This window comes from Sciurus carolinensis, chromosome 8 (genome assembly GCF_902686445.1).
Source record: "Sciurus carolinensis chromosome 8, mSciCar1.2, whole genome shotgun sequence".
Classification (NCBI taxonomy): domain Eukaryota; kingdom Metazoa; phylum Chordata; class Mammalia; order Rodentia; family Sciuridae; genus Sciurus; species Sciurus carolinensis.
In genome coordinates, this window is record NC_062220.1 from 81,670,532 (window position 1) to 81,684,674 (window position 14,143).

General features: G+C 38.2%; 1 protein-coding gene across 1 annotated transcript in view; it reads left to right on the forward strand.

Annotated features, from left to right (window-relative positions):
* Nucleotides 1-14,143, forward strand: part of Dnah11 (dynein axonemal heavy chain 11) — a 332,397-nt gene that overhangs the window by 218,518 nt on the left and 99,736 nt on the right. The window contains 4 exon segments of the mRNA XM_047562330.1: nucleotides 5,026-5,139; nucleotides 7,314-7,457; nucleotides 8,086-8,268; nucleotides 9,956-10,057. Coding sequence (XP_047418286.1) covers nucleotides 5,026-5,139; nucleotides 7,314-7,457; nucleotides 8,086-8,268; nucleotides 9,956-10,057 — 543 coding nt within the window.

The window sequence follows — 14,143 nt, forward strand, 5'->3', positions numbered from 1 at the left end:
AGCATAAAGTCTAAAGAATTATTATAGCTACACATGTAACAGCATTTCACACCATGATTACCACTTGACCTTTCCTTACATTATGCATTTTCCCAACCTTTTAGCTCTTTTAATGATATGAAAGAACAATAAATACTGAGCTCATTCAAGCATATAATGGATGTGGATCTTGAACATCAGGCCTATTTGTAATACAGTAAAGGTCAGGAAGTCACCTCTGAGGTTTCAAAAGGTTTTCAGTTTTTAGGCAAATTGAACAACTCAATTGTTAACAAAGCCCATTCCATCACTTTGCAAGATGGTTTTCAAATTTTGCATTTTAATAATATAACTGGAGTTTATTATTAAGTCCTAAACTAAATTTGTTCTTTTTGATTCAGTTGAGGCCCTGACATTCTGTTATATTTTATTTATTAATTAATTTATTTATTATTTATTTATTATTTTTAAGATTGCATATTTGTTTATTTATTTATTAATTATTTTTAAGATTACATAGATTCTGCTTTCTTTGTGCTCAGGTTTCCAGCAATTCTGAAATAACTACAACTTTACTTTTGTCTTCTTGAGCTACAATGGAAGCTATTACTCGTGTATCTTATGTCCTAAAAGAAATAGAACAGTAAACAGATAATAAATATTTTTTTTCTAAAAATGAATGAATGTATATGTGTGGTGTAAGTAGTATTTCTTATTTTAGACAAAAGAACATAACCAGGGCCTCCTTAGTAAAACATTGAACATTGCTGACACTCTCATTGATAGCCTTTATGCCATTATCCTTGCATTTTAGGATACCAGAACATGTTTGAGTTTTTCTGGTGGTGATGCCAGTCATTAGTGTATAATTGAGTTGTTTTTCTTTTTTTTTTTTTTTTCTCTATTGTATCTTGCACATTTTCCTTTATCTTACACAACTAAAGGCTACAAAGTACATTTGAAAATCAGTACTCTAAACAATTTTTTAAAAATACAGCATATTGGATGATGACACATAATGGGGGGTGGGAGGGGTTAGTGTTAGGGTTAGAGTTAGGTTTAGGGAGGGGGGCAAGAATGGAGGAAGGAAGGACTGTATAGAGGGAAAAGAGGGGTGGGAGGGGTGGGGGGGAAGGGAAAAAAAGAATGAATCAAACAACATTACCCTATGTAAATTTATGATTACACAAATGGTATGCCTTTACACCATGTACAGAGAAACAACATGTATCCCATTTGTTTACAATAATAAAAAAAAAATACAGCATATTTGTAATTGATTATAAGGCACATTTGGCATGACACATTGGTTTATAATTTCTAATTTGAATAATGAATGTTTTCATTGTGTTTCAGATAAGTGGAGAATATCTTTGAAATTATTATATTAAGTAATTAGGTATTATACATGGTGTGATTATCATAAGCTAATTCTACCCAAGGGACATTTGTTAGGTATTATAAAATGTATGAGGTTCTAGTAATTATTATAACCTATCACCACCGATACCTTTTAGAAGTCTTAAAATGTGACAAGCATTCTAGGAATATTTTCACAACTGAATTCCTAAGGTAAAATCCTTACAAAGGAGGAAAAAGGTGTTAGCAATTAGAGCTCCTTTAACATTGTTTTCTGAGATTTGTCAAACATGAAAAAGACATACTATAATGTTTATCTAATCCATACCAAAACTTATAAGCACTTTTATTTTACCTGTAGAGTTGAGTTTAAGTATAAACAAATATTAACTGAGTTTGTTTGTTTATTTTTGGCTGGACCTCTTCTAGGGTCTTGAGGATATTTAATAAGCAAGGTGCCCTCATGTAGCTTACATTGGAATGGAAAAGACTAACAGGAAACAAATAACACTTTCAGAAACAATATTTTATGAGTTCGATAAGTACTTTGACATCAATCAAATAGATGTAATAGTAGAAGGAACTACTTTAAATCAGGTGATCAGGGAAAGGTCTATTTGTAATTAAACTACATAGAGTCAAGCAATTAACCAACACCTGAGCACATGCTGTGGACTCACATACGTCATGTTTAGCAAAGTGCTAGATACCATGCAGTTACTCACAGGGGCAAATATGGACTCTTTCTGATTCTGTGAAATTGGGCTCTCCAGACTCACTCCATGAGCAGTAATTCAAAAGCAATGCTGCACAGATCACAAAGTACATTGTCACATGTTATATGACTGAATAGATGTTGAGGTTTAGAGACTGGTATGCAGTGAATCTTGACAACTCATATAAAGAAGCAGGCTGAAATTTATTGCTTTGAATTTCATGAAATAATCAAGGGCCATACATATTACCAGTATTGACTTCAAGCAACACAAGTGCCACTGAGTTTGTGAAAATTTGTTCTCCTTCCAGCTTTGACTTATCAGCCCAAATTCTAAAATTCTAATCGTTCTAGGATTACTTTCAAAATGTAGTCATCCTGAGTAGAAATACCTTCCAAATTAAATGCTATAATATATTCTCTGCAAAAGTTGGATCTCCTTGATTTTGAATGACTTTCAGTTTGTATATGTTTCTTTTCTAAGTGTGGGTGGGTCCAGGTTTTGAGAAGCCATCAGGAATTTCATATGGTCTGAATGCAGGTAAGAGCAGAGTGTTAGTTTGCTAGTACTCCCTGAACAAACTACCACACACTGGGAGGTTTCAACCACGGAAGTCATTTTCCCATATCTCTGGAGCCTGATGCTAAGATCAAGGTTTTGGCAGGCTTGCTTGCTGCTGAAGACTCTCTCCTTGGCTTACAAATGGCTGCCATCTTACTATGTCCTCATCTGGTCTTTCCTCTATGAGCACTCATCCCTGATGTCTCGTTTGTGTTTCCAAACTTCTTCTTCCTCTAAGAACGATAGTCAAATTAGATTAGGGTTCATCTGAACGGCCTCACTGTAATTTCATCACTTATGTGAAGCCCCTATTACCAAGTAGAGTCACATTTTGAGGTACGGGGTGGACATAATTTAGCTCATAACTAAGCAGTTCAGGGGACTTTATTCCCGTTGTGTAAGAACCACAAAATTCTATAAGCATCTTCAAGGAGCTGTTGATTAATAAATGGCAGAAGATTTCTGGTATACCCAAGGATGGAACTGTCTCCAACACTGCTTCAATGACCATGGGAGAGAGAAAGCACACCTGCTAGGCAATCCAGTAAGCTCCTCCACTTCTCCAGGTTGGAGCCTCATCAACCACTGCCCAACACACGCACAGCTACTGTTAATGTAAATAACAGGAGCCACCAGGGAGAGGAAATGGCATGCTGCAGTTGATCAAATCACTGAGATACACAAATTTTTGCTATTCTATTGTTCCACCTTAGGGTAAGAGTAAGAAGTATTAGGTATTAGAGTAAGAGGTATTAGTAAAAGATATTAGTTGACCAATATAAGAGTGTTTTCTTCCTTTATGTTTGTGGGCTTTTATTTAGTGTTCAGGGTTACCTTGTTTATAAATGTAACTGAAAGGAATAATACTCCATTAACAGTCAAGGACTCCAAAGGAAAAGAGACTCTCAGAAATAGCACTTAAAAGAACTACTCTGTAAGGTTTCTCCTACTACTAAAAGGCTGTGATCCTGGGGGCTGCAGGTGTGGCTCATTGGTAGGGTGTTTGCCTAGCATGCCTGCCATTCTGGATTCAATCCCCACTACCACCACCACACACACACACACACAAGTCTATGATCCTGCGTCCAGTTTAGAATGATTTTTGAATGGTACCATACTCTTTTGTCTGAAACAGTGCTCTCCAGCACACTGAATTTTCTTAGAATTTTCATGGTCCATTTCTGGCAGTGTTTGAGGGTTGTGGTTTTGGAATAGTTCTCAGTAAGCAGGCATAGTTTTCTTATTTACATTAACAGTAGCTGTGTGTGCATTAGCAGGAGATCACATATCTACCCTGAACCAATTATGTTCGTAAAAGGTGCAGTATACAGCAAAATAATGGTTAATCAAGAGAAGGGTAATTACTGCTAATAAAGCTGTAGTAGACAACATAATTTGTTGTGAGCAGTGTTTAATTTTATGGTATGGTTAAACCTGTTCATTCCAAACCCATCTGAAGAAATTCACTTTTTCTTCATGCTTATGTTCCACAATCACCTCACCACAGGACTCATCCCCCAAGTGCTGATGCCCAGAGCTACAGCTTCAAGTCTCAGATTTTTGCTGAGGACTAACAATGCGCTCTTCCTGGCCATTCAAATTCCATAGTTATCGTAAGAAGAGGAGGATGAAAGTCCCCTGGCTTCGTATTGGTTTAGCTGAAGTTTACCAGCATGGTTCCCTGTGTCCACACAGCACGGGTTTGTGTCAGGAGACTGAAGCAGCACCATTTTGACCTGTGAAGGGGTGCAACTGAACCTGCCCTTGGCAACTGTGCAGTAGTGTCATTGCCCCATTACCCAAAATGGATCTGGGCTCTTGTCTCTGTTTTTTTATCAGGTCCTTGGAGAAACCAGTAATTGGTCTTCACACACAAAAAATTCTATCTGTGGTTAAGCGTGCAACCCAAGACCACAGATGAGAATATTTTCTGCCCAGTTGAATGAAAGAACTTCACATCCGTTCTTAAGGAGAAGCCAGTGTTAGCAAAAATTAGATAAAAATTCAAACAAGAATATTTGTGCTCTTGATTGCTGATCCAGCTGGGATTTTCACTTGTCAGGGACTCACAGAAAAAGAAAATTGAAGAACAGAGGAATGCCTGCTTAATCTTGTTTTTATTATTAGCGGCACCTTATAATTAAATGAGTCAAAGCTCTTCTTGGAGCACTTTAATATTTGAATCCATTTGGTTTGGGATTTGTCATGTGTGTTTTGTACATTTACAAAGCTTTATATACATACTGTGCCTGGAGGGAAATTAGTTTTTATGACAAATTCCTCACCTATTCAAAGTTTAGACAAATGAATTATTTAACAGGTGCAAGTGAGTCAATCTGCACTTTTCAGTAGAGATCTCTGACATAATAATTTGTGTATGTGGGTTTGTGTGCTTTTCCTCTCTGATTAGGTGGCAGCCATTCAGACCGAAGTGTCCCAGAAGCAGAGGGAATGTGAGGCCGACTTGCTAAAGGCTGAGCCAGCCCTGGTGGCTGCCACAGCTGCGCTCAACACGCTCAACAGGGTATGATTTCTTGGCTTGTGGGTTTCCTCAAAATAATATTCAAAGGTTATTAGAGTTTGAACAACTGAGCAAGAGTATAACCCATGCAACCATACAGTTTTTTGAAAGGAAAAAAAAAAGTTGCATAAAATATTAAAGTTGAAACAACTCTGAGCTCATCGTTCTAGTTCAACTTCTTTTCCCATTCAGGTGCCTGTCCCCCTACCCCAGCACCCAGTCTCCTGGGACCACACCCAATTCCATGTGGTGAATAATCTTCTGAAAGTCAACTGGATTGGATCCAAATCCAGTTTTCCATGTTCTATGTGTGCTTTAAGAACTAGGTGAGGAATTCTTTTTTCTTCTAGCATACAAAAAGTAGCATCAATTGGGAAATCAAAACAAAACGGGCAAGAGGCCCTCATTGTAAGAGCAATAGGAGCAACGGTACCAAGACTGGTCCCCACCTCCATCTCCTAGTTTCATACTAGTTAGTAGCAAGAACTCACTGAACTTTCAAATTTGAGAAATTATCTTTTTTGCCACCAGAGTATTATAAGAAAAAAGTAAAATGGTGGGCAATGTTATAAGCTGATAACTGATAGTGTCCTGGGGGTTCTTCTAGGCCTCTATGGAGAATCTCAGGAAATCCCAGGCCTAAGTTGAAGATGCAACTTTAAAAAGTAAAAGATCAGAAAAATACTCCATTTCTTCCCCGAATATTTTATTTTGAAGAAGTAATTTTGCCTGAACAGTCTTGTAAGAGTTTTATAATTTTACTGTAAAAAATTACTGAAAAAAAATTTTAGGAATATAAATATAGCACAGTAGAAGATAATTACACATTTGAATACTGCCATCAAAATATTGTTAAAAGCTAGCTAACAGCATAAGGAATGTTCATAATAATAAGTTAATAAAGCAGATTGTGAAATAGGATATATCACAACATTTTTGGTAAGAATATTTAGTGTATGGGAAAAAATTAGAAAACAAAGGGTAACTGTTCTCTCTGACTTGAAGAATATTTATTTTACAATTGCTTGTCCAAATTTGCAAATTTTCCTCAGACTGCTCTTTATATAGACAAAATAAATTAATGTTACTTAAGATACCAAGTTGAGTATATTTTAAAATTTATTGGTTCTTTTTAGTTATACATGACAGTAGAATTCATTTTGATATAATTATATGAGCTTGGAATATATCTTATTCTAGTTAGGATGCCATTCTTATGAATATACACAATGGTGGGATCCATTATGGTGTGTTTCTATATGTATACAGGAAAATTATTTCAGAGTCATTCCACTGTCTTTCCTTTTCCTGTCCCCCTTCCTTCATTCTCTCTTGTCTATTTGAATATATATAATGAAACAATCTTGGTCAGCCAGTTCTCAATTATCAATAACATGTTTTAAGAATTGACTTTTTTCATACGTTCATGCCCTTTCCATTCTTTGTAACCATTTACCAAATAAATAGTCAACTTCCCATAAGGGAGCAGGGTCAGGTTGACCATTCGATATGGTTTTATAAGCAAGAATGTATTATGTAGCATATAAAATAATCACAGGAAATAGCTGTTGTTTTTTACATCGTGTATTATGAACCTACATGTACTTCTTACAGGTACAAATTCCTGCCCCAAAGTATTTGCCTCGGTTCTTGATTCCATCTGTTGAGTAAATAAGTGTTCTGCTCTGAGGAGACCAGTCAGGGAATAAAGTTCAGTCTGCGTGGACCCCTCCCAGTTGAGAGTCACTGAAATGTAATGGAAGATGTTTCTTGCTTGTGCACATAAAGCAGAAAAACAAAACTAAGACACGCTGAACTAAGGAATTATATTTATGGGAGAACCTGGTTAAAAGGCAAATATATCACAGTGGATTGAATTTATAAATAACCTTACAGCCTCTGTGCTTACACAATTTCCTAGTCCCCATGAGTAGGGCTCTGCAGGACTGCTATAAACCAATGGATGCCTTTTCTTGGGGGCAATAAGGGTAGAAATCAGAGAAGTACCCAGCAGGAACTGAACCTCATAGGATCCCAAAGTAGAGTCCCTTGGGGGCAATGAACTGCCAAACCAGGACTAGTATGATGATGGTGGTGGGAGGCCACTGATGCCCAGCTTGGTGACTAGCACTTCTCCAACCTCCCCTAATCCTGTGCATGTGTGAACTTTTCTTCAGGTCAACCTCACTGAGCTGAAAGCCTTTCCCAACCCACCAAATGCAGTTACCAACGTTACTGCAGCTGTAATGGTCCTCCTGGCTCCCCGGGGCAGAGTACCGAAAGATCGAAGTTGGAAAGCAGCTAAAGTTTTCATGGGAAAGGTATTGGCCAGCCTGGGAAGATGAAAGTCCTGACAGTTTCCCTGTTGTTGTCAGTGCTGGAGTTATGCATGATAGCAAAAGATGTTCAAGTCCAAAGAAGCCATCTTTCTAGCTGCGGTGTGCTCTGCTGTGTGTCCTTTAGGCCTGCAGCTTTTGTTAGCCATATTGGAGGTTAGCTTGGAGTTGTGGCATACCTAAGGCAGTGCCAGCTGCAGGTGGAAGGTTGCTAATTATTTGCAAAATTATGAAAGCAGTTAAGTGTAGGAGGGAGAAAATTACATGGGTTTCTTAGACTTGAAAAATGTTACTAATGTACAAGAAGGTGAAGCAAAGGGGCTTTTTGGTATGTGTTTTGCTTTTTCTTTTCTGCCTTTCTTTTCTTCAAAATGTGAATACCTCCTGTGCTGGGCCTGAATATTTTACCCTGGGATAGAAGAGGTTTTAAAAGTGTCCATTGCTAATTCTAACTTCATAGTATAAAGACTGAAAAAGTCAAACAGTAGGATAAATGCCGCTTGCCAATTTTGCCTTTGTAATGTGAGTCCTAAAAGCTGGTTTTAACTTTTGATCTTGGAATTTTCTCTGCAGCCAAAATGGGTTCATTGCAATAAGTCTTTTTGCTTTACAGGTTGATGATTTTTTACAAGCGTTAATTAACTATGACAAAGAACACATTCCAGAGAACTGCCTCAAAGTGGTGAATGAACAGTATTTGAAAGACCCAGAGTTCAATCCAAATCTGATTCGAACGAAATCTTTTGCAGCAGCTGGCCTCTGTGCCTGGGTCATCAACATCATTAAATTCTATGAGGTATCAGTTGTAATCTGATGGTTAATAAGCATTATCCATGTAGGGCCATAAGCATCCTTTTCTAGGTCAACAAAAAATGTAAAATAATCTGATATTTAGTTTTCTAAAGAAGGATATGTAGTTTTAAGAACATGATATGAATGTGTTCGAGTTAACAGAATTCTATAGAGGAGAATACTTTAAATGTTGGAAATTATCTTTTTGCGGGGGATGGGGGCATACCAGGGGTTGAACTCAGGGGCACTGGACCACTGAGTCACATCCCAGCCCCATTCTGTATTTTATTTAGAGACAGGGTCTCTCTGAGTTGCTTAGTGCCTCGCTTTTGCTGAGACTGGCTTTGAACTCAAGATTACAGGCACGCACCACCACACCCAGCAGAAATTATCTTTTTTTAAGAGTAAAATAATTAGCCACTTTAGATCAAAAAGGAGCAATTCATTTGATTTTAATTAGAGAAAAATTTGTAGCATATATAAATTGTTTATTTACATTAAAATATTTGATTTATGTTGACATGAAACAACTGCTGGTCTAAATTCATATTGAATTAATTCCCTGCTCTCAAAGCAAAAATTCACACAATCTTTATTGCACGCATAGTGAGATGAGGAAATAACCATTTACTTGTTTTAGTATTTTAATGACAAATAGTGTTTTGCCTATAGATGATCTAATCTAAAATTTGCAATAGAGATAGATTATCATTTTTTCCATCATTTATTTATCAAATACTTATCATCTGCCAACTATGTTCTAAACTATTTGCAGAGTACTGGATATTAAAAGGAAACTATGTATAACCCATGACTGAAGAATTGTTTCAGATTCTGAGACATGTCATTTTCAGATATGGAATTATAAAGAAAAAGTCAATTGTAGTCCATGTCATTCCTCAAATGGTTTCCATAAAATCAGGTTATATCCTTCATACTGTGGAACCCATAGGAGCAGGACTTTCTCAATCTTTCTCTCTCTCATGGAAATCTTTTAGCCCAAGAGTTTACAGTGGATATATGGCCTTTCTCCAGAATAAAATGCCTGAGCACTGTGCTCTGTTGGTGAAAAGATGAGCAGAGATCCAAACTATGACTGTGTTGTATTGCTATAAAGAAAGAAACTTTGACTTCTTTCCAGAAGAAAGTTGAACCAACAGGAAAAAAAAAAAAAAAAAAAAATGATCCACCCAAATTCTTAAGTGGTCCATTCAAATAACAAACACTTAAAACAGGAGCTTCAAAAAGAAAGTGAATGTGTGGTTAATATTGTGTGAGAACCTCTCCCACTTTCTGTGTTCAGAGAATTTCTCCACGCTTACTTTCTGCCTCAGAGTCTACACCTGATCACATGTTTAGCTATGTTTCACGCACACTGCACTTTCTAGTAATTTGAGGATTATCTCCATATTTGATGAAAAACCAATCTTAGAATGTTCATGGAGTTTGACCTTCTGAGTATTTTATGCAAGTACTTGTAACTCAAATGTCCAGAATAAGTAAGTAACCAGTGGAGGTCCAGAGTGCATGTGAGGCTTTGTCAGCTCTTCACCATGGTGAAGAAGCAGCAAATTACTTGATAAATTAGAGCTTTTACCTGCTGAGTCCTCAGCCTATGTAAGGTCACGTGATTACTCTTCCCATTTGCATCTGTATTGCCTTCTGAATTAAACCCCACATGGATTTTTCAGGTGTACTGTGATGTCGAGCCAAAACGCCAAGCATTAGCCCAAGCAAACTTAGAACTGGCTTCAGCTACTGAAAAACTTGAGGCCATCAGGAAAAAGCTTATGGTAAGTGCAAACTATGAGTCTAAAGAAGTTCCCAAGAGATGGTCCCACTGCCTCCTTAGGAACCCTCCTTCAGACACACTCACGTCTGAGCTCTGCCTAAGAAGGGAATTTGATCTTTCACGAATGCATTCCCTTAGATACCCATTCAGTAGACATTTCTGATCTGTGATGTGCTGGGCACTGGCTGGAAAAGTAGAAGCAGTCATGGTGTTTGCACTTAACTAATTTTCACAGTCTGGTGGGAGGAAGGGGTAGGCAACATGGGGATTAAAAGTCCAACTCCTACTGGTCTAAATCCTGGCTCCACGATTTACTGTTTCTCCCCACATAAGTTGCTTAACCTCTCTAAACTTCCATTTTCTCATCTCTAAAACAGTTACAGATTAAACATCCCTTACTCAAAATTCAAAATTCTCCCAAACCCAAAACTTCTTTAGTTCCAATAATGTTGGAGCTAAAGAAGTTTTTGGTTACCTGGCATCCAGTCTGCCTTCTTTGAGGGAAACCAGCCTGATTTATCTTTGAGAAATTCTCTCTCATCATTAGATATACTCAAGTGGGACATTTTAGCAGGATTGCCCTTCCTTTTCTAGCTATCAAGGTCTAAATATTTAATCCAAGCTTTGCCATCCCTCATCTCTCAAATTCGAATGATGGGCAGAAGGAACAAAAGACTGAGAACAGTGTTCTTGCCTTCTAGAGACTGTGTTCAGATGAGACTCAAGCAGTTCCTGCTTCCAAGACCCTCTGGAGCTTCTTACATGGTTCTCTGCCTTTCCTTCCCTCCAGAGAGCTCTCCCAAGTCCTTCCAGTAAATTCCCTTTAGCTCAAATTAGCTAGAGGTGGTTTCTTCCACTGTGACCTAAGGTACCAAGATAATAATTAGTGTACAGCTCACAATGGATGTTTCGTAAATAATAGTTCCTGTTCTTCCTGTAGAAAACTGATATGTAGATGTTCTCCCGTCAGGACTGGAGTTTGACAGAGAAGCCTGACTCAGAAATCCAGATTTTGGAAATTGTTGGCATAAAGGTCACGTGTGTAGAGAGATTGTCCAATGGGAACGTGAAGAAAAAGGAGCAGTGGGGACTGAGGGTAGATGGCAGGGAGGACGTTCCTTATTCGAACTTAGTCCTGCCCCAGATCTCTGAGCAGATGAATGAGCAGCCCCTGAATTCTAGAATGTGGTACTCAGAGTAGCCACATAGCCACACCAGGCCTCTTTCAGAACAAGGCTTAAACTAGACCTACTTATGTGTGAGGTCACTACTTGTCAATTTGGCAGAAAGGAAGGGGACACCTAATAGACAGTCCTCGCCTCCAAGATTTCAGGGCAAGCTATTAAAAGCCAAGGAGTGAGAGCAACTTTCCAGATCAGAGCCCAAGGCACTGACTCCTTGAATACATCAGGAAGAGATTGATCTGCGCTCTCATTGTACTGTTGAGTAATTATAAGGCGTATTTTCATTATGATTATTTAAATAAGATGGTCAGTAATCCCAGAATCTTTCTCCTTATGACATATGTAGTTTTAGCACCTCTTGCAACAATTTTCTCCCCCTTATTTTTTGAGGTTGCTTCCAAGAGACCTTCCTGATGCACACTCCCTGCCCCGGGTGACTTGGCCCTCCAACCCCACCACATACACTTCCTGTCTACTAGGTGCCTCTTTCTACTAGAGCACCAAGCATGCTGTGCATTGATACCTGATGACTGGTGGAAGAAAAGCGGGTCTCAGCAACAGCATCTAATTGGACAAGTCCAGGATAAACATGTTAACTTTATAAAAATTATCCTCATTCATTAGTCAAAACTGTCAATTTGACCCAAACCTCTAGAAAAATGTTACAGCTATTGTTAATGGCTTTGGTAAATTTTAGAAGCAATTTGATGTTCATAGGAAAAGTGCTGAGGATGCTCAAGACAACTATGAGTTAAATCCAAAGGTAAGATTTTCTGTTTGCAAAACTAGTAATTCTTTGGATTTAGCTGCAACTAAAACGAAAGAACTATTCACACCATGTGTGTTCAGAGACCCACAGAATAAGGAGAGGGTCACATATCAGCCTCAGAACTAAGTTTTCAAACAGAGAAAAGGACAAAGTAATAGTTGAATTGACTTTTTGAAGAGTGAGTTCCCGGCACCCCTGCCAAAAATAGAGATCCAGAGAGGAGTTACAAATACAGCAGAATTTTGACTGTAGTTCCCTCCAGGGTCCAAGTCCCTCCCAAGGCTACATGACTGGTCAGGCTAAGGACAAGGTAACTTTGCACAGTTTGTCTGTTGGCAAACAGTGTGAAATAGAGATCTGCACCCAAGTGAAATTATAGTTTTTGCTAGCTTTCATTTTCTCCAGCCTTTCATTTCTCTTCCCTCCTAGGCTTTCCTGCTTCCTAACCTGTGTTTCCTGCTGCCTTTTTACCTAGGACAGTGGGGATATGTCTGATGGGCACATCAGGACTGCCATGAAAATGTGATAATTCCAGGGTGTTAGTCTCTGTGTATGTGTTCTTTTGAGTCTCTGTCTCTAGTTTTAGATTCAAGGACAGCATCATATTGAAGGTTGAGTGGGGAAAAAAAATTGCTAAACTTTGTAGAAGAAAGGCTATTATGTGTCTTAAATGGAGCCTAAGAAAATCTAAAACCGGCTCTTTAAGGTAGAGTTTCTCAAAGTGTGTTCCCTTGACCAGCAGTAGCGTCAGTGTCTCCCAGGAACTGTTTAAAAGTAGATTCCAGACCCAGCCTCAGATCCGCTGAGTCAGAAACTCTGGCAGTGCAACTTAGGAATCTGGATTTTAACATGCTTTCCAGGTAGTTCTGTTGCTTGCTTAAGTTTGAGAATCACTAATTTAGGGCATTTGAACATCTAGAGTTCTTGAATTGAGTTCTTCCATCTTTGGGCCCTTATTTATAGAAATTTTCGGCCTGAGTCTGCCAAAAACTGGTAAAGGACCAGAATTTTACCATCCTTGTAAGCTAATAAGGTTGAATACCACGGTATCACATGTGCTAACAGAAGACATGAGACTTGTGAGTCAGACAGGAAAGGATTTTATTACTCCAGCATAGCCAGTAGAGTGAACTTCATGTTTGCACCTACCTGTTACTTTCCCTTGCCTTCTGACTCCTGTGGGAATAATATTCTCAACTTTTCACAAAAGTGTTTTTGGGGAAAGGCTAATAGTCTTTTTTTTTTTTTACTTTTAAAATATTAAAGAATAAAGTCTACTCCTTGCTCATAGACCATTCAAAAACTGCCAATAGACTAGGGCCATAATTTGCCGATCTTTGCTCTATACTAATATAAATGACTGGGATCTTATGTTCTCTTACCTGCCAATTTTCCTAGTTCTCCTAGTTCTAGCTTGGACTTTATTTCTGCATGAAATTCCCCTGAATGACCACCAATTTCTCTGTTGTGACATATAACTGGTACATAAGAGTATGGCTCACCCTAACATACAAACTTACAAACTGACTGGCATTCCACACTAACTCTGAGCTGCTTAGGGTCTTTTAGCTTTTATGCCCAGTACCTGACACATGGGGTTATTAGTTAAATGAACAAATAGCTACCACACCTTATTTTACTTTTCTTTTTTCTTTTATCTATTTTTTTGATACTGGGGATTGAAGAAAGGGGTGCTTTAACACTGAACTACATTCCCAGACCTTTTTATTTTGAGACAGAGTCTCACTAAGTTGCTGAGGATCTCATTAGGTTGCTGAGGCTGTCTTTGGACTTGAAATCCTCTTCCTCAAGCTTCCAAGTCACTGAGATTACAGGTGTGCACCCCTGTGCCTGAGTCACACCTTATATTTTAACTAAAACATTCATTTATTCTACTTGAGGGACTCAACATTCTGTTCAGTAAACACATATTTTTAAACAATGTACTGGGCAGTCCAGACAGCTAAATAAAACTTAGTCCTCACTCTGGAAAATCTTATAGTGAACTTAGTAAGTGCTATTTCATTTGTTAGGTGCAGTCAAGAGAGACTGTATTGTTTACCACTGAAACATGAAGAATAGAGTGATCAATTGCACACATGAGAGTGAGAGTAGGGGATGCTCAGGAAGTTTT